This window comes from Balaenoptera acutorostrata, chromosome 1 (genome assembly GCF_949987535.1).
Source record: "Balaenoptera acutorostrata chromosome 1, mBalAcu1.1, whole genome shotgun sequence".
Taxonomy (NCBI): domain Eukaryota; kingdom Metazoa; phylum Chordata; class Mammalia; order Artiodactyla; family Balaenopteridae; genus Balaenoptera; species Balaenoptera acutorostrata.
In genome coordinates, this window is record NC_080064.1 from 166348256 (window position 1) to 166374126 (window position 25871).

At 50.2% G+C, this 25871-nt stretch overlaps 2 protein-coding genes and 1 pseudogene across 4 annotated transcripts; all 3 read right to left on the reverse strand.

The window, feature by feature from the left end:
* Positions 1-452: 452 nt before the first annotated feature.
* PYCR2 (pyrroline-5-carboxylate reductase 2) lies at positions 453-4495 on the reverse strand. Of its 2 annotated transcripts, none has more exons than XM_007167201.2 (7): positions 4257-4495; positions 3901-3971; positions 2708-2887; positions 2392-2613; positions 2090-2182; positions 1741-1904; positions 453-1187 (listed from the first exon to the last, which is right to left on the reverse strand). In XM_007167201.2, exons 1-7 carry the CDS (start codon positions 4321-4323, stop codon positions 1022-1024), a joined length of 963 nt encoding a protein of 320 aa, XP_007167263.2. In that variant the 5' UTR covers positions 4324-4495; the 3' UTR covers positions 453-1021. The 2 variants fall into 2 exon arrangements, with proteins under 2 accessions (XP_007167263.2, XP_057401996.1); XM_057546013.1 differs by having other exon boundaries at positions 2708-2820; positions 4257-4319.
* Positions 4496-10809: 6314 nt separating this feature from the next.
* LOC103005758 (left-right determination factor 2) lies at positions 10810-13344 on the reverse strand. 2 transcript variants are annotated; one of them, XM_057529177.1, is made up of 5 exons: positions 13095-13344; positions 12190-12218; positions 11972-12087; positions 11505-11747; positions 10810-11173 (listed from the first exon to the last, which is right to left on the reverse strand). In XM_057529177.1, exons 1-5 carry the CDS (start codon positions 13342-13344, stop codon positions 10810-10812), a joined length of 1002 nt encoding a protein of 333 aa, XP_057385160.1. The 2 variants fall into 2 exon arrangements, with proteins under 2 accessions (XP_057385160.1, XP_057385155.1); XM_057529172.1 differs by having other exon boundaries at positions 11972-12218.
* Positions 13345-22096: 8752 nt separating this feature from the next.
* On the reverse strand, positions 22097-24048 carry LOC103005481 (deleted in azoospermia-like; annotated as a pseudogene).
* Positions 24049-25871: the final 1823 nt, after the last annotated feature.

The following is a 25871-nucleotide window of genomic DNA, read 5'->3' on the forward strand; positions in this document are numbered from 1 at the left end:
TGTGTAGACGGCCCCACGACTGATGAACAACTCAACTGGAGTAAGCCGCTTATCCCCTTCAGGTCTCAGCATCTTCTATAAAGTGAGAAAAAGAATAGTTCCTCCCTCAGAGGGCACCTGTCTGGATCCGATGTAGTGCCTGGCCCACTACAAGCAGGCAGCTTCCTCCTTTGTGTCTGGGCTGCGGCCAGCCCCCAACCAAGGCCACTTGGCTCTTCTTTGCCCTGAGCTTTGGCTCATCCTAGAACACAATCTCCTGACCCTGACCCTGACCCTGACCCTAGGGGCCGGGCTGGAGCAGGGTGTCATTACAGCTCTCAGGGTCTGGTCCCTTATTTCCTCTCATCCCTACTTCTTGCCTTTAGGCAGTACTCTCCCGAAGCTGGAGCACCTGGAGAGGGCCTCGAGTTCTCTAGAATGATGACTTAAGATAAAGCATAAGAAAAGCAGGGTAATAAAAAATAAAGCTTTATTAAAGCAGCTAAGCTTAGCAGCACTGAATAACACACTTTCAATGGTATACCTCTGAAGCAAGAGTTAAATATAACACAGTCTAATATGTGCATTTCTGATTAACTGTGATAATTCTAAGTCACTCACTTCTTTTCCATTTACCAATTCAAAGAGAAAAGCTCTTGTCATGTTTTGTACCTCTCACCTCCTTGACTTGGCAACAAACTGACCCTGCCTTGGGCTCCAGCTGGAGGACCCCAGTTGAAGGGGTCATCAGCTGAAGGTCTCCAGACCTCCGTATGGAGCTGGGGCTCTGACTGGAGTCCCAGCCTCTCTCTCCTGTAACCGTGTGAGGTGTGCAGGGCTGCATCTGGTTTCCAGTGTCAACCACCCCTTCAGAGCACCTTCTAACCCGAGACAGGAGGGGAAACTAGTGCTGCTTGGTCTGAACAGACTTAAGGAGGTTTTATCACAAGGACCCGAAGACTGACTGAGCCCACCCCTGCACTGCACAGCGCCCCTCATCCGAGGGCTCCGGTCACAGAGAGAAGGGCAGACCAAGGCTGCCTTAGTCCTTCTTGCCTCCTGGGACTGGGCTTCTTGTGAGGAGCTTCCCTGAGCTGGAGGGGGTCAGTGAGGTCACTGTGCGGGAGTCCAGCTTCACTCTGTCCAGGAGGGTCTTCTTGAGGGCAGCTGGGGAGACCTTTTCTTGGTCGGCCATGGACTGCAGCTCTCTGCAGACAAAGCCCCAAGAGGTTGAAAGAGGAGCCAGAGCTGCACGAGGCTTCCCCATCCACTTAACCCCCAACCCTTGCTGACTTGGTACCAGCCAAACTTAGAACTCCAAACCAAAAACTCCCCTAAGCTTCCTAGAAGTGCTATTTAACTGAGTAGAGGTTACTACATAGATGTAGAGCTTTAAGTGTTATCTGTGATCAGATGGGGAGAGAGAGTGTGCAAAAATCACAGGACTGGAGGTCAAAGACTTGAGGTCGAATCCTGCCTCCATCACTTACTAGCTGTCTGACCTTGGGAAAGCTGTATCTCTAAGCCTCGACTTCCTCATCTGTGAATCAAGCTAACCCCAGCTATCAGAACTGTGTGAGAATTAAATGAAGGCCTACAAACCCTTAGCTAACAAAGTCTAATAAATTGTGGTCATTAACAGAGCACAGACTCCAGCACTGGTAATGGGACCAAAGATGGCAGATTCTGCAAGATGGTGTGCAGCCCATACTGGGGCTGGCTGGGAGTAGAGGGCCTGGGCAGAGAAGGAGAGAGACCCACCGTGTCTGGATGCAGGAGGCCTCAACTGCGTTGATGAGCAGGGAGCGGAAGCCCCCACTCTCTAGGACGTGCAGGGCGTGGATGGTGGCCCCCCCAGGGGAGCAGACATTGTCCTTGAGCTGGCCCGGATGCTGCTCTGAGTCCAGCAGCATCTTGGCAGCCCCCTAGGGCAGGAAGGAAGCATTAGAGCAGAAAACTGCTGGCGCCCGTTGAGATGAGCTTCTCCACACCCACCACTCCTCCCCAATCCTTATCCCAGCTTCCCCACCAAGCCCTGCCCCGGCCCAGTGACCCCTAAGAACCCCATCCCCACACTGTGGTCCAGAACACGCAGGCGGAAGATACTGACCAGCAAGGCCTGGGCCCCCAGTCGGACAGCCAGGCGCCTCGGCAGGCCCATCTTCACCCCACCGTCGGCCAACGCGTCCAGGGCCATGAACGCCTGTGGAGACACTCACTGAGCCCTGGGGCAGCAGGCACTCAGGGGCACGCCCTAGGGTCTACTTCTCCTGATGACTGGAAGTAGCTCCAAGGGTTGACCTCCTCCACCAGCCTGCCTTGCCCAAGACCCCCCCAAGCCCAGGCCTGCCTGCCAGCCCATCTTGCGCCCCTGGGTCCCCGGAAGGTTGCGTAAGTATATGAGGGCCTCACATAGGCAGGCCCGCTGCCGCTGAGCCCCGTGACGGCGTCAATCAGGTCCTCCTCCACCTCAGTGCAGAAGCCCACGCTGCTCATGAGCTGCTCCAGGAGCTGCCCATCCTCCACCAGGGCGTGGGTGCCCGTGGCATACACTGTCGCGCCCTCTCGCACCAACACGGGCGTGTTGGTCATGCAGCGGATCACCTTGGGGGCCGGCTGGAATGCCATCAGCTTCTGGGGTTAAGGTAGAGGGCCGAGTGAGTTGCCAGTCCCACTAGCACCTACCCCTCCTCCCCTCACACAGGACTGCCAGGGCTGAGATGGGCACCTTCTCGACAGAGCTGATGGTGACACCTGCCGCGCAGGACACCACAATGTGCCTGGCCTGAACGTCGGCCCCGATCTTGTCCAGGATGAAGGGGATGATGTGTGGCTTCACGGCTAGGAACAGGACATCACTGTGCCTCACTGTCTCCTTATTACTCCGGGTCAGGTTCACACCCATCTTCTGCGGGAGGAGACCACTGGGCTCACGGTGTGCAGCAGCCTCACTAGGCCCAGGGCCTCCCAAGGAGCAGCTGAACCCCCCGACAAGCCTGGAATTCCCTGCCCCAGCCCCTCAGGGTCTGCCCCTACCGCCACTGGAACAAAGTTTTCCAATGTTGCTACCGGGCAAGTGAGCATAGGTGCTGGACGCGGACAAGCTTCCCCATGGCAACCAGGAAATAGCTGTCCCCCATCCCCACCACTTCTCTGGCACCCAAGGCACCCCTCTGCCAGGTAAGAAGTCTCCATGGCTGGAAAGTGGCAAAGGGAAAGGTGAAATGCTAGTAGTGCCCAATGGTCGGAAGCGAGGCCCTATCCCAAATCCAGACACTTGTTCATCAGCGTGCGGCCTCTGTGTGGTCCAGGGGTGGGCTGGAGGACACCCATCTCTCTAAGACTCCACACAGAAGCAGGGCCCTCCAGTGCTGGTAACATCAGCCGTCCCCGGCACAGACACCGCCTGTCGCCCGCCTCATTAGACATCCTCTCCCACACTGCTCAGGTTTGGGGTGAAGACTTGGGATATTCTTTTTTTAGACAGAGGAACAACTAACCTGCCAGGTTCCTTCCCAACACGCTCTTTTATGCCTCAGAATAATTCAGCTAAGTGGCTATTGTGGTCTCCATTTTATGAATGAGGAAACTGAGTCTCAGAGTAGCCGAGTACCGTAAGGCCACTTAGCCAGTCGATGAAGAAAAGTGAGTATTTTATTGGATACCTACTATGTGCCAGGTGCTTTCCATACATAAAACCTCAACTAACCTTCTAACCACCCCAGTACCTGGATTGGAACCCAAGTCTGTCTGCCTGGGTGCTCCCACCACCCTGAGCTGCGCCATGGAAGGTGGAAGATTATGATGCTCCTGGTGGGTAGGTCAGCGCCGACCATGGACCAGCACAGGGGCTCAGCTCATCAGGCCATCCCTCTCCTGGGCCTTCACCCTCTTCCCCAGTTACCCCCCTGCCCCACCTACCCTGAGCGCGGACACTGTGGGCAGGTCCATGTCCGGGGAGCTGGCTATTATCTTGTGAGCCGACAGGATGCCTGCAGAAGACAGGGCTTTTCAACTGGGAATCATGGCCCACCCGGTTCCCATGCTTTCCCTGGGAAAGCAGAGTCAAACCCACGACGTTCTGACCGTTGTGGAGAGGGCTGCTAATGTCCTTCTCCCCGCTCAATCCCTTATGTGGGCATGACTCTCTTGCTGCGAGTTTCCTCTCCCCCAGCAGACACAAATTCCCCTTTCTTCATTCATTCACGTTCGTGGGGTGGAGGGCGGTTCACAGGGTGGGCTAGGGACCGTCCGCACATCCGCCTCCAGGCACTTACCTGCGGCCGTGAAGCCCCGCGCCAGGGCACAGGCCAGCTGGCCAGCGCCGATGAAGCCCACGCTCATGGTTCCAGGCTCTGCGTCTGCCGGGCCGCCGCAGAAGTCGGCTCACAGGTGCCCTAAAAGAAGAGTGGAGAACGGAGGGCCCAGCGGGCGCAGAGCCCCAGAGCCGAATCCCGGGAGCTGCCCGCAGCTTCCGGGCCGGATCCCGCCACCCCTCCTCACTCACACTCACCAACTGCGCCGCAGGAGCCCAAGTGTCCCCGCCCCTCCAGGGAGACCAATCCGCGGCCGGGACGAGGCCGCGTGCCCGCCTCCTGCACACGGGATTGGCGGGTGGAATCTGGGACGCGGCGCGCGAAGCCGGGATTTCCGCCTCGTGTGGGCACCAGCCCTGCGGGTCCGGGAGCTCAGCCATTGGAAGCCGCCTGGGGCTCAGGGCTGAGGCCGGGTAGAGGTCTGGCTAATGTTATTCCTGGTGCTGGCCATGAGCCGCACCTCGAGGGCAAGAGGAGCTCTCCAGGTTGCTGATTTGAGGGGACGAATGTGACGACGCTCTTGGCGGGGCCTCAGACAGGAGCTTGGGGACCTGTGGGCTCCGAGCCAGGCGCCTCGGTGCGCCCGGGGATTATCCGGGTTGGAGCTGGGAGGCCCCCGGCTGCCGCCCGCTCCCTCCCGGCCCGCGCAGGGAGGCGGCGGGGGAGCCGCGGTTACTCACTTGAACTTCCGTGGTTCACGCGATTGGTCTTATTAACTAGATTGCGAATAGGGTCAGTTCCTCTGTTTAGGAAATGATGGGCTCCTTAGAGCCTGACTAAAGTAACCCCGACCACCGCCACTTGCTTTAAAACCCTCCACAAATGTGATGTTTACTTTTTCATCAGTAGTAAATATAAGTACTACGGGGAACAGGTGACAGAGGAAGGAGATGGCGTCTCAAGAGGAAGGCGTCTCAGAACAGCAGGAGAGACCGTTGGTTCCCCACCGCCTCTCTCAGTCTTTCTACAGGCCTTTCCGTATAATCCACACCCCACCCCCAGCAGTGGGCTGCTTTCTGCAATGTTCCTCTAGTTGATCACGTCCAGGAGGACAAGTCCCTGGTTCTTGAGTTTCTGGACCCTTAAAAGTGAGGACCAGGGACTTCCCTGGTGTTGCAGTGGTTAAGAATCCGCCTGACAATGCAGGGGACACCGTTTGGATCCCTGGTCTGGGAAGATCCCACATGTCCACATGCCGTGGAGCAGCTAAGCCGGTGCGCCACAACTATTGAAGCCGTGCACCTAGAGCCCGCGGGCCACGACTACTGAGCCCACGTGCCACAACTACTGAAGCCACAGCAATGAGAAGCCAGTGCACCGCAATGAAGAGTAGCCCCCCCCCGCTTCCTTTGGCAGCAAGGAAGACCCAACGCAGCCAAAAATTAATTAATTTTTAAAAAGTGAGGACCAAATATTTACTATGAAGCAAAATTACATTTCTATAACTTTCTCTGATTAGGAAAGTAATACATGTATATTGAGAAAAAATTTAGAAAATACAAAAAAGTAAAAGTCAAAATCACCCATAGCCATACTTCCTAAGGATCATTTTCTGCAGACATTTTTTGGTGTGTTTCCTTACACATTATTTTGTATGCATACATACCTTTTCCATCGTTGGAAATAAATGATATACATGTGGTTTTGAAATTTCTATACTAGATATACAATAAATATTTTCCAATGTCACTGAAAAGTTATTCAAAACAAGATTTTAGTGACTACTTAGCGTTCCATTAAATGGATGTACTGTACTAATTTAGCCATGCTCTCAAAGATCAGCATTAGGTTTATTAATTCATTCAATATATATTTATTGAGCCAGTTTCTGGGGATCCAGCCACAAACAAAACAGACAAAAGTCCTTATCTTCATAAAACCTATATCAATTTTTAAAATTATTGTTCATACTACTGTGAGAATGTCTTTGCCTAACTCTTTGACTATTTCCTTAGCCTGGATCCCTAAAAGTGCGATCTTGTGGTTCAGTGTGTAGAAGCCTTAAATGCTTCCCATAGTGGCCATGTTGCAGCCCAGCCTAGTTGTCACCAGCATGGGCTCTGACACCAGAAACCCTACAGCTCAAACTAGCTGAAGGAAGAGGGGGACTTCTGACACAGCCCTTAGGAAAGGTGCCGAGCAGCACACTAACAGAAGGAGCACCTACACCATGAGGACCTTGGGGACGGGAACCAGAACTCCCTAACGGTGCCTGTGCTTCTGAGGGATGCTCGGCTTCCCCATGGTCCACTGGGAGGCTGCAGGGCCCCCTGGCTGTCTGGCTCTGGCCTGCAGTACAAAAGGTTGTGCGCCGAGTGTGTGCGTGAGTGTGTGTGTGTGTGTTGGAGTGGGGTGAGGTGTAGGAGACACCAGTATCTCACACCTGTCAGTCCCCTTACACACATCCATCCCTTACCTGGTTGCCTTGGTAACTCCTGCCTCAGCTTCCAGGAGTGGAGGTGAAATATGAGGAGGACTGGAGAGCCTGGGAAAGGAGGCCGAGTTGGTGGCCCCCAGTGCTGGCTTGATTCCCAGCCAGGGCAGGCCACGTAAGACAGGGAGCAGCCAAAGCACTTGGTCCTCCTGACTAAGCTTGAACATGTGAACTCCTGACCAGAAACTGGCTATTTTTTGTGGTACTTCGTGATCTTTTTTTCATCTCCAAAGTTTAAAGTTTATGTGTACAAAGTTTTAAATATATTTTTTAATTGTAGGCAATCCCGTTTCATTTTCTTGTAATGACCTTGCTGACTCTAAAGGCTCATTTCGTCTGTGCAGCGGCCCCTGCCGTGGCTCCCATCGCCATTATGTTTGATGCCCGTGAATTTCCTTTGGGTACAAGTGTTGGATGGATGAGATGAGATGAGATGAGACGAGACGAGATGAGACGAGAAGACCCGTCCTCCCCACCCAGCCACTTAGGATATACCCTCAGGAAGCCTGGTGCTGCCATCCTGCCATGGACATATACTCTCCTTCTCTGGCACCTGTCTTCTTGGGTGCCTACTCTATCACTTTACTCCATCTGAACAGACAGAGAAGTCCAGAAAGAAAATGGGGAGTTCACTAAGCTTCCAGTACTGACCACCTCACTCCTCTCCTCTGATCCTCTCATCCACCAGTCAGATGGGTTCGGCCGTTCCTGCCCTTCCTCCCTTCTCACCCCTCACCCCACGGTCCTGCCCCTCTTCACCTCCAGCTGTCCCAACAAAGTGGACAGTGCTTCATTTCTGCCTTCACTTGTCCAGGGTCTTCACTCTCAAGGCTTCAGGGCATCCTTCCTGGTCTGTCTCCGGATAGCAGGCTTATCTTCCTAAGAATGGAGATGTTCCAGGGAAGGAGGGCGAATCCTGAGCTGCTCCCAGCCAGTCAAAGGGCAGGTCCCCTGGACTCCTAGTCCTTCCTGATATAGGAATCTCCAGGGAGTCACACTTTGCATGCATTTTTGCCTTGTTGTTGTTGCTCTTATACCAATAATCCATGTTTATATTGTAGAACAATTAGAAATTAGATCAAATGGAAAAATGAACACTGCCTTTAATCCCACCACCTAAAGAGAATCAATGTGACTCTTTTGGAATATGACTCTACACCTCTTTTTCATATGCGGTAAGGCACACCTTAACCTTGATTTTTTTTTTTTTTTTTTTTTTGGCCATGCCACGCGGCTTGCGGGATCGGGCTTTTTCCCCCACCAGGGATTGAACCTGGGGCCCTTGGCAGTGAGAGCACTGAGTCCTGACCACTGGACCGCCAGGGAATTCCCTTAACCTTGATTTTTGAAGACAGGTACGTACTCATGTTGTATGTAAACAGGTCAGGTTGTGTATGAACAGGAGATTCAAAAACCAAAACAATTTTGTTTTAGGATGGTGGGATTATGGGTGGTTTTCAATTCATTCAAAATTATCTTTAATGTTGTTACTTTATCTATTCAGTGGAAAAAAATTGTAATTACAGCTCACTTCTAATGGGATTTGGTTCACTGTCCGTATTAGTTTTCTGCTGCTGCCATAAGAATTCACCACAAAGTTAGCAGCTTAAAACAAAACGGATTTGTTATCTCACATTCTGTGGGTCAGAAATCTGAGTGGACCCAAATGGCTTCTGTGTACCAAATCAAGGTGTCAGCTGATCTGGGTTCTTACCTGGAGGTTCTGGGGGGAAATCAGCATCCAGTCTCGTTCAGGTTGTTGGAAGAATTTGGTTCCATGAGGCTGTAGGACTGAGGTCCCTTTTCCTTGCTGGCTGTCAGCTGGGAGTCATTCTCACCTTCTAGAAGTTACTCACGTTCCCTGGCTCATGGTCCTTTTCATCTTCAAACCGGCAATGGCAGATTGAGTCCTTCTCAAGCTTTGAATCTCTTTGACCTCCCCTTCTGCCTCATCTCTCCTGCCTCCAGCTGGAGAGAGTTCTCTGCTTTCATGTGATTAGATCGGGTGCACCTGCATAATCCAAACCAATCTCCCTATTTTAAGGTCTGTAAACTTAATTACATTTGCGAAGTCCCTTTGCCATGTAACAGAACATAGTCACAGTTTCTAAGGATTGGGGGGCATGGACGTATTTGGGGAGAACATTTTGTCTACCACATTGTCTCCCTGTGCGGATGAGCACATCCTTACATTTTGAAACGAAGCCGATCTCCTAGATATTTTTAGCTCGCATAGGATGATGTGAGCAGGCCCATCCTTGCCACTGATTGCATGGGACTGGTTGGGAGTCCACAGACCTTTTAGAGCCACAGATACATCACTGAGAAGCTGGTAGAATTCTTTAGATGATTTTGATATCCTTCTTGTAGAGAAAGCGACTGTATGCGCTGGTACTCACAACATGCCAAGTGGCAGTTCTTCATTTTGATGTCTTAGAGAGGTAAAATAGCCATTTAAAAGTCAGAGACAAATCTTCTCTCCCCATCTCCAACAATATTCTTGCCAAGTCCTCAAGTCCTGGCTGTCCATAGACTAGCTCCTTTTCCCCTTTGCTATTCAGTTGCTATTAATTAGCTTTGTACGCCAAAATAAAAATCCATGAACTTCAATAATTCAGGCATAAGGAAACCCCGCTGAGCGGGAAAGGTAAATGTAGGGGAGTTGCCAGATGTGGCAGCTTCCAAATGACATGTTAACTAATGCCTGTGTCATCAGCAGAGCATGGGGCATGCTGATCTCTACCCCATAGATTTGCATTGCCTCAGCCTTGATTTCTTCATCTGAAAAATGGGAATAATAATACCTACCTCAAGGAGTAGTTGCAAGAATTAAGTCATATAATGTATATGAGGTTGCCTAGCATAGCTCCCAGGTTCAGAGTGAATGCTCAGTAAACATTCACTTGCCTGCCCTGTCCCCAGAACCACTATTGCAAAGGTTGAAGTGCTTTCTAAGGAGATGGCATATGTGAGTGATTGTTTACAATACTATTTTTGGAATGAGAGTTGGAGGGATATAAATATTACAAATGAAAGCAGAATCTAAACCGTTATTACAGTCTTCAGCACCACCTAGGGTTGGGGGACCTTGGTCACGCCGATTCTTCAGATCTTTATGTCGCTCTCATTCCCCATTATTGTTCCCTCTCTCCTACGTAAAGGACACTAGAAATTAAATACAGAGACACAGAGTGAAACATCACTTTTATTTCAGCAGATTATCTACATTCGATTGTTTTCTTTTTGCTAAGTTAAAAAAAACAAACACGTAAATACATGTGGGTTCTGGTGATAAGTTCTCTAAAACGGTGGGGGAAATAACCTAAATATGCACAGGCAATGCTCTGTCTCTGGAGGAGCAGAGGAGTGGGTGAGGTTAGGGCTGTCTGATCCCCAGGGCAATGAAGTCCTAGAGCTGAATCCCAAATCCTCCTTTTTAAAAGGAAATGGTGGCCCAAAGGCTTCTGCATTTGTTTGAGGTCACAGTTTATGGCCCTATTAGATCCAGAAACCAGGTGTCCTGATACCCTGTCCACTGCCCCTAGCCTAAAGCCCTTCATCCTCCCTTCTAGCACTCTCTCAGGGGACTGGGGACCCAAGTATATGTACAAAAGCCCAGAGTGGATCAACATTTTGGTGAATGGGGGTTCTTTTTAGACCTCCTCCCCACCTAGGGGAAACAGAGGGATTTTTTGTTTTGTTTTAATTCATCACATAATAGAGTAAATCAGTCTATTTTCCTACTTCTCATTGTAGGGTCTGTTGTCCCATACTCGGTTGAGAATCTGCTAGAGAACAGAAGCTCCTAGCTGACAATCTGTCCATGCTCAGCTATATCCTTTAACAAGTAGGCTGGGATTTCCTTCTACAGCTCTGCAATCGGGTTGCATTAATTACTCATGTAAGTGCTTAGGGTGGGTGACGGACAGGAGAGCAAGAAATGGAAGAACACACGAGAAAGGTAAAATAGGGGCACTCAATTGGGGCAGGGGTAACTTGCTAAGTAGAAAATTAAGACCTATGTTAAGACCTGCTTTGTGCACGTGTCTAGTCAGAGGCCTCCATGGCTGCACCCCACACCTACGGCTTCAGCTTCCTTGGTACAGGCGCCCCATCCGAGGCACAGCTGCACTTCTGCACCCTCATGTTGGGCAAGCTGACCACCTGGGTCCTGGGCTTGCCTCCCTCCGGGATGCTGACAATCATGGGCAGCGAGGTCGTCTCTGAGGCGATGCACTGTCTCGGCCCCAAAAATGGCCACTTGAAGGTCAGGGGCTCTGGGGGCTGCTGGCAGGTGCCCACACACTCATAGGCCAGGAAGCCTGGGGGCTCCAGGACCCAGTTCTCAGCCCACTTCATCCCCTGCAGGTCAATGTACACCTCCCGGCGGCAGCAGCGGGTGCCCTCAGTCACTGGTGCCTTAGGATCACAGTTTCCCTGAGCTCTGTGGGGGGCAAGGAGAGGCAGAGTCAGAGGTCAGCTGGGAGGGCAGAGGTCAGGGGGCCCAGGGCGGGGCTTAGTGGGGCATCTGGAGGGAGATTTATGGTCCATCTCTTGTTATGTTCAAAATGCTGGATATCTGTGATAAGGATGGATAACTAGAAATAACCCCCAAATAAATAATTAGACTTGATATTATTCCTAAGAGCGTTAGGAGAAATTTTATATATTCATCCATTCCCATAGCACCCTGTAAAGTTGCCCATTTCAAAATAAGTTTAATTCCGCCATTTGCCTCATTATTCGGGTTCACCTATCTGACCCACAGCACCTACCCGTAATCCCTGAGGTCCAGGGTGTGCAGCTCCAGCTGGGGCTCCCGCTGCCCGGCGCCCGACGGCCCCTGCGAGGCGAAGCGGACCAGCCTGTGGGCACTGGAGGCCAGCGGGCCCAGGTGCTCCCGCTGCACCGACACCTGCAGCAGCAGCGGCTGCCGGGGCCGGCGCAGCTGCTGCCAGAAGTTCACGGCATCCGTCACGTCCAAGGCCTTCCAGCCGCTCTCGTGGACGGACACCAGCCTAGGACACCACACGGAGACACAGGCCCGCGCTGAGGGGTGGGACTGGGACGGCTGGGGTGGCCCCGGGGGCGGGGGCCCTCTCCCCCTCCCCCTCCCCCTCCCCCACCTCCGGGCCCGGCCGGGACCGCGCCGCCCCTCCTCCCCCAGGCCACCCCTCCTCCCGCGCCGGGCCCAGCCCCCCTCCTCATCCCCCGCCCCGCACCCCAGCCGCCACCTCCCCACCTGGAGTCGATGAGGGAGGTGCGGTTGGAACCGTCGTCGCGGACGTGCAGCCACTGGACGGTGACCCGGGCGCGGTCGCTGCGCGGGAAGAGCCGCTCGTGGCTGCGGAGCGCGGCCTTGGGGACCGGCTCCTGGAAGAGGCGCAGCACGGCCTGCACCAGCTCGCTGTGGGGCGGCAGCCGCTGCTCCATGTGGAACACCAGCAGGTGCGAGGAGACCTCGGACACCAGGAACCTGCCGGCCACCTCTGGGGACACGAGCGGGGTCAGCGGGGCCCCTCCGGGCACCAGGGGAGCTCTGAGGGTAGCAGGGCCACTGAGGCGGTGGCCAGGCGGGGAGAGACCAGCCTCTGTTCTGTCACCCTGGGCCAAGCCCAGTTACCTGAAAATCCCCCTATAGGTCTGGGCATTGTCTGTAACAATCTCCGCCCAGCGGGAAGGCTGGCAGTGCCGACAGGGCTACCTCAGCTGAGATGCTGAAGATCAGAATCCTCACCTGGGGACACCTGGCCTTGGGTCTAGCTCTGGGCACTGAGGAGGTGAGTCCAGGCCCAGGGAGATAACAGGCTGAATAGGATTCAGGATGGCTGCATCCCTGACAGCTGAATAGCTCAGCGTTACGCTACAGTGTTGTCCCTACACCTTTTCATCCACAATAACGCACTTTAATATTCACAGCGTTGGGAGATGGGTCAGCTACAGTCACACCAGTGCTCCGGAGGAACAAACAGAGAAGCAAAAAGATGATTCTAAAACCATTTGCTCAAGGTCAGGCTACTAGTGGCAATGTGAAAATGGTACCCCGGAAGCCCTGACTCTACGCCGCTCCCTGAGACTTGCGCCAGGGCTCTCGGCCACACCCACACGCTCCCATTGGCTCTGCTTTCTCTTCTCCATCCTCATCTTCTCTGATGCCTTAGCTTTGGTCCAGCTCCTCCTGGCCCCGAGGGGTGGGGCCCTCAGTGCAGACAGAGACCAGGGGCCCGGGCCCAGCCTTCCTCACAGTCCGTGGTCCCTCCCCATGACCCTGTGGACCCTGCGCCCCCAGACCGCCTCCCCAGAGCAGGCCCTCCACCCCCCCCCCCCCGCGAGGACCAGGCTGCAGCAGGGAGGGAGGGCCTCACCTCGGAAGTTCTGGCTGAACCTCTTCCCCCGGGAGCGGGCCCCGTGACTGCGCTGCAGCAGGGCCACGTACTGGGCCCTCACGTGGGCAGGGATGACCAGCCTCTCCACATCGGCCTCGTCCAGGACGGGAGCCTCGCTGAGGCGCAGCTGCCGCAGCAGGCGGCCCAGGACCCGCTCCTCGGTCAGGGCCGCCCCGGGGCCGGCCAGGGGCAGCGCCCAGAGCGCCCAGCAGAGCCAGAGGGGCCGCATGGTGCTGCTCGGGAGAGGGAGGGGCAGAGAGGACGGGTCCCCGGAGGAGGCTCCGGGAGGGTCCCAGCTGGGTGTGCTGAGGGCCAGGCTGGGCCAGCTTTATAGCCAGGCCTGGGCTGGGCCTGGGGGGTGGGAGGGAGGGAGCCCGGGAGGGAGGGAGGTCACACCCCTCGGACCTCCTGGGAGTTCAGCGGCCAGACAGGTCCCTGAGCCCCGAGGAGGGGGCTGTCTAGAAAGGGCACAAAGGGCTGTCTGGATGCCACACGGGCCTGGGGCCTCTGACCGCTGCTGTCTGGCAGCTCAATAATAATTTTAGTGCCTATTGAATTTCCCTGACCCCACCCCAGTCCTAGTCTATGAAAAAGTGACCCGCTTCTGTGAAAACAAGTGTCCCATTAGCCGGCTGTTTAAATCTCTTTCCTGCAGGCCAGTCTGGGTCTAGGTTTGCTCACTGAGAGGAAGGAGGGAATGTGTTCTGCATTCCTGCCTGTTCCGGTCCAGGACCCATTCGGGGCACTTTCACAGAAGCCCCTTGAGTCGCTTCCCTTCATTCTCCAGTCCCTGCAAGCCCCCTCCCGCTCATCTCCACAGTCCCTCAGGTGACCCTGTCCTCCCTGTGACAGAAGGAAGCTAGACGCTATCAAGACAGGAAAGCTGGCAGCTCGGCTCTCTGCCAGTCCCAGGAGAAGCGATTTCTGCAAATGTCTTTGCAACCACAGGACTGCAGTGAGGGAGCCCCCGAGTGCAGCATCCTTCCGGAGAGCCCTCTGCACAGTGAGCCTGCCGCGGGCTCACAGCACCAGCGCAGTCTGAGCCCAGGTCATGCCCGGATTCAGAACAACAGAGCTGCCCAGAGTCACGTGGGTGGGAGCCCCCAGTGCCTCCTCGAACACACATTTGAGGCTGGCTGGGCTCAAGTAAGGGGCCTGCTGCTCGCTGGCTATTTGACCTGCTAACAAGTCCCCTAACTTCTCAGTGTCTCAATTTCTCCTCTGAAGGAGGGGGCGATGACAGGTCTACTTCACAGGATAGTGTGAAGATTGAACGGATTACACGCATAAGACGCTGGGTGCAGCACCCGGTGTCGTGAGCACCCTAGAGGGTTTGCTCTGGTTACCATCTGCCTGCTCTTGCAGTCTCGGGGGCACCTTTCTAAAAATTACGATGACAAGAAGAGCAGTCATTTCCTGAGTGTCGCTCTGTGCCAGGCAGTGTTCTGGGCCCTGAACGTGTATTCACAACAGCCCTAGGAGGCAGGTGCCAGCATCCGCAGATCTTCCAGATGCGAAGTCGGAACACGCGCGGCGAAGGAACCTGCCTGCGCTCGCTCAGCAAGTCCCCGATGCCCCTCCTGGCACAGGGGATTTGAGTACGCGCAGGAGGAAGCCTTTCCCAAAACGAGACAGCCTTACCTCCCCCTGTCCTGTCACGTGGGAGGTGAGCAATGACGGTGGAAGAGGACAAGGACGGTGGTTGGGGGCCGAGGGGCCCAGCGCACAGGGAGCAACCCTGAGCCCTTTCCCAGCAGGGGGCAGTCTGGCCTCCTCTGTGGGTATGCTGTGTCACTGACAGGTCTCTCATGCCATCCCCCTGCCTCTGTGCTCCTCACATGTCCCAGGCAGAGGAAGAGAGAACCTTCTGATGCTCGAGGGCGGAATTCCCCCGGATGAGAGCACAAATTGCCACCATACGCCTATGTCCGTACATATATAGATAGATAGATAGATAGATAGATGTATGCATATACCTGCGCGTGTGCATTTGCTTGGGTTTTAGTAGTAAGGTGGGGGGGGCTTTGAATTCGAGGAAGGGGAGAAATAATAATGCTGATAATAATCATAATGGCTAATATTGTTTATGGGCTGCACACTGTTCTGAGTGCTTTATATACATTAACTCTTTATCCTCACAATTTGCCATTATTGTTCCCATTTTATAGATGAAGAAACTGAGGTATAAAACTGGGTACCTGACTTGCCCAAGGTCATACAGCTAGTAAGTGGCAGAGCTCGGGTTATTTGAAGGGAAGGAAACAAGGATTCTGTCAAACGCGCTCACAGGACAAGGTAAGAGGAAATACAGAAATCCTGACAGTTGAACAGGGTGGGAGGGGTAATGGATGGGGAAGAGCTGGGAGCCTCTCAGGGGGCAACACAATCATGACCTTTACTGCTTCTCTGCTCCCCTTTCCTTCTCTTGCACCTCTGTTTCCTCAGCATTTGTGTAATTCACAAGGCAGAATTCAAATCCCATCTTGGAGTTCATATATCACGTTGTCCCGACACCCCCTGAAATATAAGGCGCCACCTCTGGGTCCGGCCTGAGGGGGCCCTCCTGCTCTCCCTGTGAAAAGTGTAGCCTTCTTCAAAAGGAGAGCTGTTGCCTTTCTTTGCAAGTGATTAGCAAGGAAAGGACTTACTTGATGCAAACATTTGGGCCTTAAGTCAGGCCAAAAGGTGCAGAAGTGTCACATTTACAGGAGACCCAGGACTTGTGGCCCTCAGTCCCTGGAAGTTGTTCCATAAATATGCAGTAGCCCACCACGCTCGCTGCCGGGTGAGAGGAAGAGATGTGGCTTATCACTGGCCAGGGTGGTGCCAAGGATATGACACCCAGGCTGCCCTTGCAAGCCGAGGCCCCCTCTCCAGGCTCCCAACATCTAGACCCCCCGGAGTTCCCCGGGGCTGGAAGCTCACGATGAGGCCTTGCGGGGCCCCTGTGCTGCAGCTCCCTGACAAGCCACTGCGCCGAGGAGATGCCTCAGGGCTGAGGACCTCTCAGTCAATCCAGGGTCGCGTCTGGGCTGGGCAGGGGATGCAGGGGAGGCAGACAGACAGAGGGCAAGTCCCCCAGCCCCAGCTTTAGTACTTCTGAATATTTTCACATTCAAGGACCGTTACATAGGACACAGGAGCCCAGGGTGCTGATTCTGAACCATGCCTCTCTGCCCAGAAGCCGCTTCTGCACCTGGGGTAACTGACCAGTTAAACTGAAACTTAGTTTTTCAGATAAGAAAGTAAAGTGGAAGCACCCTCCTCTGCCGGATTCTCTGCCTTTCCCAGGTGTCTCACTGGGCTCCTGGGCTGGCCTCCCAGCACGGAGCCGACTCTAGAGCTGAGTCCTTCATGGGAACTGGAACTGACCGGGACCAGTCCTGTCTTCGTGGATGGGCTTCTGGGGTCCGGTGGTCAGGGAGCTCCTAGGGCCACTGGTGCCTGGGCAGATGGTCCATGGTTTGGAAACTGAAAATCCTTCCCAATCTCCCTTAAGGCGCGAGAGCCTGGGAGCATTTGTCACCCTCAGAGGATTTGTCCAGCAAGGTGCCCCATCCCCGGCCTTTTCCTGGCTACTTTGTAGAATCAGAGGGCTTAAGGCTGAAGTGGACCATCCCATCCATTCTCCTGCCCTCTGGTTTTTAGAGCTAAGAAAACTGAGGCCCAGAGAGGTGACAGCATCTCCAAGCTCACACAGGTTATGATGGATGCCTGCATAAAGTCAGGTCTTCCGATTACCAGCCCCATATCTTTCCACACCTTCAAACTGTTTCCAGCACATGGAACTGCAGGACCCCCTGAAGCTGGCTGGGAGCATCAATAAGCCCCAGGCAAGCTGAGGACTCAGTCAATCCAGGGTCGAGTCTGGGCTGGGCAGGGGATGCAGGGGAGGCAGACAGACAGAGGGCAAGTCCCCCAGACTCCTGAGGCTTTCTGGACACAGGCTCCTAGTCCTGAATGTGGATTCCAGGCGGACTGAAGAGTTTTGTTGGGGAAATAAAATAATTGAGCAATTAGCTAGTGGTGAATGTGGATTGGGAGACTTTTTTCAAGGGACCTATTAGTTGCAGGGAGGAAGGGCAGCTGCCCTTTGTCATGCAGAGTTGGGAACCAGGCCTCCCCTCCGACTGTGGATCTTGGGGGAGAGTCTGGTCAGGCAGTCTGTGGGGTCAGGTTGGGCTTGAAAAGTGGAAAAATTGTAAAATAGCCTCCACTGACCTTCTGGGAGGGGAGACTACTTACAAAACTGTCTGAATCAGACCTTTCTAAGGTAGAAGGAGTGCATACTGTTTACGAACGTGTGTTGTTAGGGGTTTGAAAAGTTTGTGAAGACTTTTTTTCCCCAGAGATAGTATGTTGTGAATGCTCTAAGTGTAATCGTGTGAATTCTGTACAAGCATGCAATTACTCCGCCTCCTGTCTGTTTGGTTGGCATGTTGTTGGCATGCACATGCGTTAGGACTGGGGACATTTACGACCAGTCTCCTCCCTGCCCCCGGTGGCCTTTAGATAACCCAGACTGGCAGCCTTGCTCTGTCTTCCCCAGACCAGTCCACAGCTCCTGCAGCCGCTTTCCCTGACCTGGAGTCACCCGGCCCAGCCATCCAGCACAGCTTGGCCATCATGGATCCACAAAGCCCGCAGCCCCTGAGTGGCAGGGGTGGGCCCCCCCATGCCTCCCCTCCCCTCAGCCCCAGACAGCTTCTCTACAACCCCTGTTCGGGCACCTCCCACCTTCCGCCAGGTCTGGGTGTTTTTCCACAGGAGGCTCTTGGGGGCAAATCATCTGCGGAGCTGGTGTAACTACGGATTCCTGGACCCCAGCCCAGACCTCCTTAAAGGTCTTGGATGGGGGCCCGGGGCCAGAAATCTGAATGTTAGAGCTTCTGCGCGTGCACACGAGGGTGGAGGAGAGCAGGGTTGGGTGGCAGTGCGATAGCAGTCCTGTGGGAGAAAAGCATCCCATCCTACCATTAAGGAGAACCGTAACCCAGCCCTTTCCAGAGGGTTCCTCAGCTTCCTGATTGCCTGTGATGAGAGGAAATAAAGTGACCAGAAAAAAAAGAGAAAAGAGTTTTTTCCCTGAGGTCTTTTGTGGGCTTTCACTGAACATGTGAGAGTAAGAGCAGGCAAACAGAAAGGTTTTTTTTTTCTCCCTCTGGTAAAAAGCCCTTTTGTGTCTTTCCCCACAGCTTCAGTACTTCTGAATATTTTCACATTCAAGGACCGTGACGTAGGACCCAGGAGCCCAGGGTGCTGATTCTGAACCGTGCCTCTCTGCCCAGGTGACGCCTAACTTGTCACTCTCATGGCCACACGGAGCACAGACAGAGGTTCCTCCCCCGAGGCCCAGCCCGCTTTCCCACCCCCACGTCCTGCCCCTCACAGCCGCCCTCCACTCAGCATTCAGGCCTCTCACAGAACACCCCCTGGAGGGTCATCTAGTGGCTCATTCTTCATCTCTCTTTTATCTTTGAAATGTTCTCATCTGGCAAATCTCAGCATAAATTTCACTTCCTTTATGAAAACCCTTCCTAATGTTCTGAGCACCCCCATCTCTCCCTGCCCAGTTCATCGCTATGTTCTCTGGATGCCCTTGGTCCCTCGTGAAAACAGGGGGATGACACTCCCTGTGACATTCTGGAAAGAGATGCTGGGGTGCAGCTCTCCCGATAGAGCACCTGCTCAGCAAGGGACGGACACCCTCTAGGTGTAATCATGCCTAACATGGTGCCCGGCAGATAGTTTGTGCTCGAACTGCACTTGCTGAAAAAAGAGAGAGGCAAGGGGTGGGCAGCAGGGGAAAAAGAGAAGAGTATCTGGATGGAAATTAGACACATGAGATCTTAGTCCAGATTGAGGCCACTATTGACTCAGGAGACTAATAACCAACACATACAACTTTAAAGTTGACAAACTTGGCAGATGGACAGACAATGAGAAGCGTCTCCTGTGCTCACTTCTAACCTCTGCTCTGCTTCCCCAAAGCAATACTAAATCTTGTATGAGCTTCCAGAACGTCTGGACCTGCACAAGCCCAGGTGTGCGATAACATCCGTGTGGTAACATGTTCTGTTTTCACCTGACAACACATCCTCCACTGCCTCCGTGCCCTTGGAGACACAGCCAGGAGTCATCAGGGCCAGAGCTGGGTCCTGGTTCTCCTGATCTCACATGATTCCCTTGGCCTTTTCTTTATTTTTTTTCAGTGTGTCAAGATTTGCTTTTATAAACTAACTTGGCCAGATTAAGAAACTGAACAATACTTACACTTCTGAACTTCAAGCATCTAAATCTTGTCACATACTCCCCACCCAAATGCCCACCATCTTTTTAGATAATATGACATGAATAAGTAGGTCAAAACGCTTTTGAAAAAAAATTATTTTTCTTTATTTCTATTTATTCATTTATGCAAAGACAGTATCAACATAGGTAATAGGAACACACTTTTAAGTTTAATTTTCCATTTTGAAAGGTTCAGAATTTTGTCTCTTCTTTCTACCTTTTTAAATACTTCAGTCCAACAAAACAGCACACAAATAAAAATTTATTCCCTTACTTTTCTTAAGGTCATATTGGGATAATTAGAATTGGCTCTTTAGAATTTAGGTATCATTTATAGTAAACTGGAGATTTCATCATAGAATAATACATGTAAGAATGTTATAGCACACACACAAAAAAGTACAGGGAATTTGAAAAAGAACAAATTTCAGGGCACTTTCAAATTCTGAGGCATAAGAAAGCACTCTTGGGGATCCTTAAGTTAAAAGACTCTTCCCTTCAGATTCAGAATGAAGATTATTAGGAATTGTAAGACAATGGGCACTGATGATATGGCCCATGGAAGATTCATTAGGTCAGGGAAAAATGGAGTTTCCATGTTTTAGTGAAGGGGCTGGCCAATGAAAGAAAACCCAGGAAGCCACTTTAAACTCATGTCCATGGCAGGTCAAATGATGCTGATACAAGTGTTTCCCTTAGAAAGGTATTATCCCATTGCTACCTTTCCAAGGCTTAGCCCTCAAATTGTTTATACTGATACTTCTCTTCTTCACATCACCTGTTCTAGGAGCAAACCTCCTGGAAGAATGGTGCTACAGACTGGAAAAGCAAGACTGTGGATACAGCAAAGGGGCTCTGGATCTCTAGTTGTTTGTCACGGTTTACACTGTCTAACGAGGAACCTAGCTGATCTAAAAATGGACTGTTAACTCTAAATCTAGTATATTTTTGGGATATGCTTATTGCTAAACAACTTTTTTGGTTTAGAAACGCCAAAACTTCCTTGACTCTCCTGGACATATTTTACTTTAAAAAAGGAAATATAATAGGCTAAAAAACAAAAATAAAAATCTATCTGTTCTTTAACAAATAACTAATATTTTAATTTTTTTATAAAAACAATTCCTTTCAGGTACTCTGAGTAACTTTTAAGCAACATGAAAAAAAGTTTCAGGGCTTGCCTGGTGATGTAGTGGTTAAGAATCCGCCTGCCAATGCAGGAGAAACGGGTTCGAGCCCTGGTCCGGGAAGATCCCACATGCCGCGGAGCAGCTAAGCCAGTGCGCCACAACTACTGAGGCTGCGAGCCACAGCTACTGAAGTCCGTGTGCCTAGAGCCCGTGCTCCGCAACAAGAAGAAGCCATCACAATGCGAAGCCTGCGCACCGCAACGAAGAGTAGCCTCTGCTCACCTCAACTAGAGAAAGCCCGTGCACAGCAACGAAGACCCAACACAGCCAAAAATAAATAAGTTTAAAAAAAAACAAAGTTTCAGCCTTCTTTAATACCAATATTTTGCACAATTTAAGATACAGCCATTGAGTTTAGCATTTCAAGGGAAAAAAAAGTAAAAGAAAAAAAGGAGAATGGTAACTTATCGAGAAGCTTATGTACTTAATAAAGTTTAGTTTGTTTTGGAGTGTTTAAAAAGAATTAGGCCCAGAATTTAATTATCCTAATTACCATCCCAATCGGATATCTCTATGTGTGGATTCTAGATAAGATAAAATATTTTGAACTAATAAATGTAAACCCACTGATTGGACTGTTTGTTTGGAATCTGTTTTACTGAGTTTAGATAAGGAAAACTTCAATAAAGCTAACTATATACTGAGTTCCACTGATTAAAAATGCAGTTTTAGGGGCTTCCCTGGTGGCGCAGTGGTTGAGAATCCGCCTGCCGATGCAGGGGACACGGGTTTGAGCCCTGGTCCGGGAAGATCCCACATGCCACGGAGCAACTGGGCCCGTGAGCCACAACTACTGAGCCTGCGCGTATGGAGCCTGTGCTCCGCAACAAGAGAGGCCGCGATAATGAGAGGCCCGCGCACCGCGATGAAGAGTGGCCCCCACTTGCCACAACTAAAGAAAGCCCTCGCACAGAAACGAAGACCCAACACAGCCAAAAATAAATAAATAAATAAATAAATAATTAAAAAAAAAAAAAAGCAAGCCACTAGTGTGAAAAAAAATGCAGTTTTAAAAACTCTGCTTTTGTGGTAAATTTCTGGACAAATCATAAAAGCACAACATCGTAGATATTGTACTGTTCACAGGTACTTGTTGGAGAAGTGAAGTGCTTGTATTTAAACAATCAAAATTCTGACCTTTCGAAATAGGTTTTCTAAAACAATTTTTTTTGAAAATCAGCATTTGCTTTTAAACTCTTAAAATGTCAATTAAAAACAATCCTTACAGATAAATCTTAAAGTTATTCCTTTCATTCTCAATTATTTTTTTACTTTTAACTATATATTGAACACAGAATCAGTTTCTAAGTAAATGTCTAATGAAAAACAGTTTCAATGTAAAATAAAACTAGGCAATCTAATATAACTTGTATAGAAAAGTCTGAGTGTGATTTATCAAAATTCAGAATTAAATTTCTATAATAGTTGAAAAACTTTCCGTCTCTTCTTACTATTCAAAACCTGCAACTTCCTATGAGACTAGAAAGTCAGCAGAGAAGATCAAACAGACTTAAACACTGCCCAACTTCTTCTAAAGTGATGAACTCTTATCCTTGAAGTAGTCACCTTGAGTAACAAGGGAGTTTCTCAGTCTGTTCTCTGGATTAAATAGACACGATTCCACCGTCTGTATGCTTCAGCCCACCGATTTCTTTTGTGGGCCATTTCCAGAGGATGGAGTAACTTCATGAATTGAGCATTCACTTGGCAAAACTTCAGCTCCTGGATCAACTTCATTACAGTGGTAGTTAACAGCTGTATAATCCAGAGGAATAACGTTAACTCCTTTGTTCCCCAGTAGGCCACTGAAGTGGCATCTGATAATTATAAACCCATAGCTGATATCCGGTCATAACCTGAACTGGTGAATCTGGATAAGGAGGATAAGCCTGAACACACTGATTCATCGTGGTTGGAGGCTGCATGTAAGTTTCAGTGTTGGAATTACTCCAGTGTTTGGATTACACGGAAACTCTGGTGGAGGAGGAGGATTAAAAACCAAAGGACGTGGCTGTACGTGATAAGCACTTAAATTTTGTTTCCTGATTGCAGGACCCAGTTTCAGCTTTTTACCATGGAAATTTATCTGTGATTCTACTATCTTCTGCACATCCATGTCATTATAAAATGAAACAAATCCATAGCCTTTGGACACACCAGTTCAGTCCGTGATTATCTTCACTTCTCTTACTGAACCATATCTAGCAAAGAAACTTGTAATTTCGGTTTCATCCATCCTAACATCAATTCCACCACCAAAAAAAAAAAGGTATTTGGCATGATTTTGCCTTCTGGTAAAACATAGCCTTGGCTGGTCGTAGTTGATGAAGGCTGGGTGCCGGCCTCTCTGGAGGTGGTTGAGTTTGGAGTCTCAGGATTTGCAGCCTCAGGATGGCGGCAGCCAGGGTTCCCGCAGAGGGGCTTGAGGAGGGGCAGGGGCTGCTGTTAGGCCTGCTCGGGCCCGCCGCCCGGCTTGACTGGGCAGAGGCGGACGAGCGAGGACAGTCAGAGACGGGTGGCGAGGCCGAGGGGCACAGGCGGACTCCCTTGGCCTTTTCCTTAGGATCACCTGTTCTAGATGGAAAATTCTTTAAGGCCTGGATCAGATCATATTTTCTAGGCTGTCAGTACTAAGTTCATCCTAGTGGAGCCAGAGTTCTAACCAGTCCAGGGGAGAGTGTTAATGGAGGGCGGTGGTATTGATATTTGACATCATTAATTGATATTTGCTATCATAATCATTATTATGGTACTGATATCATTATCCTATTCTCTACCTGATTCTCTACCTCTCATACTTGATAAAGCAGGGAGGAAGCATTTGCACCTTCTGACGGGTAATTGGAAAGGTGGCCTGAGTAAACAAAATACATAATAACGACTGTGGAGTCATTTGGGAATCCCTAGGATTAGCTCTGTCCTGCTGAGCCAGATCCTTTTCCCAGATACTTCAGCATTTTGTTAATAGCTCAGCACTGCAACTGTCATGGAAAGGAAACGAGCTTTTGCCATCCACTCTGGTGAGAAGCTACTGGCGTGTTTTACCCGCTTCCTGCATGTTCATTAGGGAATGTGACACTCCAGCCACCAAGCAGCCCCGACACCTCCTGGAAACACTTTTTGCTTCCTCTGCAATGCAGCTCTAAGCTGTCCTTTGAGCATTTGGCCTGCTGCTTGCTCTTGGAGCTCTGAGAATTTCCTGGTGGGAGCTGATGAGTTTTCTGAAGAGCCGTGTGTGTGTGTGTGTGTGTGTGTGTGTGTTCAAAGACGTATCCATGGTACTAAATCAAATAGCAAAGAAAGATTTATAATGAAAAGTAATAGTCTCCCACTCCATCCTTCCCCACTCTTCAAACATCACTTCTGACAGTTTACCTCCCAAACCATAAACAGTATGCTTGATTTCTTACCTTAGAGGTATCTGTTGACTCCCTGCTACGAAAAACAAGCATTTAGCTCTTTTCCCCCCTCATTCTGGATTCCATCCTCCTCTCAAATTTTTAATAAATGCATTGGTAATTTTAGTTATTTTCATCACTTTTGCAAATTTAAACAATATACGAAAACCTCTATTTCTTGCTCCCTGAGTTGGAGACAGTGTCTTATTTTTGCATCACATAAAACTAGACTATGAAGCGACCATGTCTTGCACCTCCTCACCCACCCTGGTCTCCCAACTCTGTACTAGCTACACCTTGGCATTTGCAATGGCAAGATTAGTAACCTTAACATTCTGTTTAGTCCTTTGCTGAAAACAAGTAAGTGACATTTATATTACCATTATTATGTAAATATTCTTTATCGTAGAGCCAAAAAAAAAAAAGCTATGGGTCCAAAATAAACCCTGGGCCACTCATTCTAAGCAAAGTAAGTCAGAAAGAGAAGGACAAATACCATATGATATCACTTATGTGTGGAATCTAAAATATGACACAAATGAACTTATCTATGAAACAGAAACAGACTCACAGACATAGAGAACAGACTTGTGGTTGCCAAGGGTGAGGGGGTGTGGGAGAGGGTCAGACTGGGAGTTTAAGATTAGCAGATGCAAAATATTATATATAGAATGGATAAACAACAAGGTCCTACTGTATAGCACAGGGAACTATATTCAATATCCTGTGATAAACTGTAATAGAAAAGAATATGAAAAGAATATATATATGGGGGCTTCCCTGCTGGCACAGTGGTTGAGAGTCTGCCTGCCAATGCAGGGGACGCGGGTTCGAGCCCTGGTCTGGGAAGATCCCACATGCCGCGGAGCAACTAGGCCCGTGAGCCACAATTACTGAACCTGCGCGTCTGGAGCCTGTGCTCCGCAACAAGAGAGGCCGCGATAGTGAGAGGCCCGCGCACCGCGATGAAGGGTGGCCCCCACTTGCTGCAACTAGAGAAAGCCCACGCACAGAAACGGAGACCCAATACAGCCATAAATAAATTAATTAATTAATTAATAAACTAATTAATTAATTAAAAGAATATATATATATATGTATAACTGAATCACTTTGCTGTACACCTGAAACTAACACAACACTTTAAATCAACTATACTTCAATTAAAAAAAAAAAAAAGGAATGCCTTCTTTACTCCAAGATCTGTGAGCCCTTCTCATCTGAAGTTAACTTTAGGAAATCTCTTCCTCTTCTTTTTTCTTTTAATAAAATTTCATCCTCCAACCCTGTCCATCCCCACTCTGTGGTCTTTGTTCTCTATATCCAGACCTGGCTGAACCTCTACATTTCTCATTTCATTTCATTCATTTATTTGTTTGTTTATTTATATTTATTGTCAGTGCCCGTGGCTTCACATTCTGAAATATTCATGACTTTAGTAGCCTAGGCTTTCTGTTGCTGTTTCTTATTTTAAATAAATATTTTATTTTATTTTATTTTATTTATTTTCTAGTTATACCGCATGGCTTGCAGGATTTTAGTTCCCTGACCAGGGATTGAACCGGCGCCCTCAGCAGTGAAAGCACAGAGTCCTAACCACTGGACCTTCAGGAAATTCTCTAAAAATGTTATCTTAGAACAGTAAAGGAAATCATAAACAAAACGAAAAGCAACCTAAGGACTGGGGGAGGGATAAATTAGGAGGATGGGATTAACAGATACGCACCAGTATATACAAAATAGATAAACAACAAGGACCTACTGTATAGCACAGGGAACTCTATTCAATACCTTGTAATCACCTATAATGGAAAAGAACTGGAAAAATATATATATATGTATAACTGAATCACTTTGATGTACACCTGAAACTACCA

What these genes read in the sequence shown, in the direction of transcription:
- PYCR2 (XM_007167201.2), bottom strand. Translation starts at nt 4,323, where the DNA reads ATGAGCGTGGGCTTCATCGGCGCTGGCCAGCTGGCCTGTGCCCTGGCG. An exon ending in CCATCAGCTCTGTCGAGAAG is followed by an intron (nt 2,614 to 2,707) that starts GTGCCCATCTCA and finishes CCTTAACCCCAG; the next exon opens with AAGCTGATGGCATTCCAGCC. An exon ending in TGGGGGCCCAGGCCTTGCTG is followed by an intron (nt 1,905 to 2,089) that starts GTCAGTATCTTC and finishes TTCCTGCCCTAG; the next exon opens with GGGGCTGCCAAGATGCTGCT.
- LOC103005758 (XM_057529172.1), bottom strand. Translation starts at nt 13,344, where the DNA reads ATGCGGCCCCTCTGGCTCTGCTGGGCGCTCTGGGCGCTGCCCCTGGCC. An exon ending in GTTCAGCCAGAACTTCCGAG is followed by an intron (nt 12,219 to 13,094) that starts GTGAGGCCCTCC and finishes TCGTGTCCCCAG; the next exon opens with AGGTGGCCGGCAGGTTCCTG. An exon ending in CTGGACCTCAGGGATTACGG is followed by an intron (nt 11,174 to 11,504) that starts GTAGGTGCTGTG and finishes TGCCCCCCACAG; the next exon opens with AGCTCAGGGAAACTGTGATC.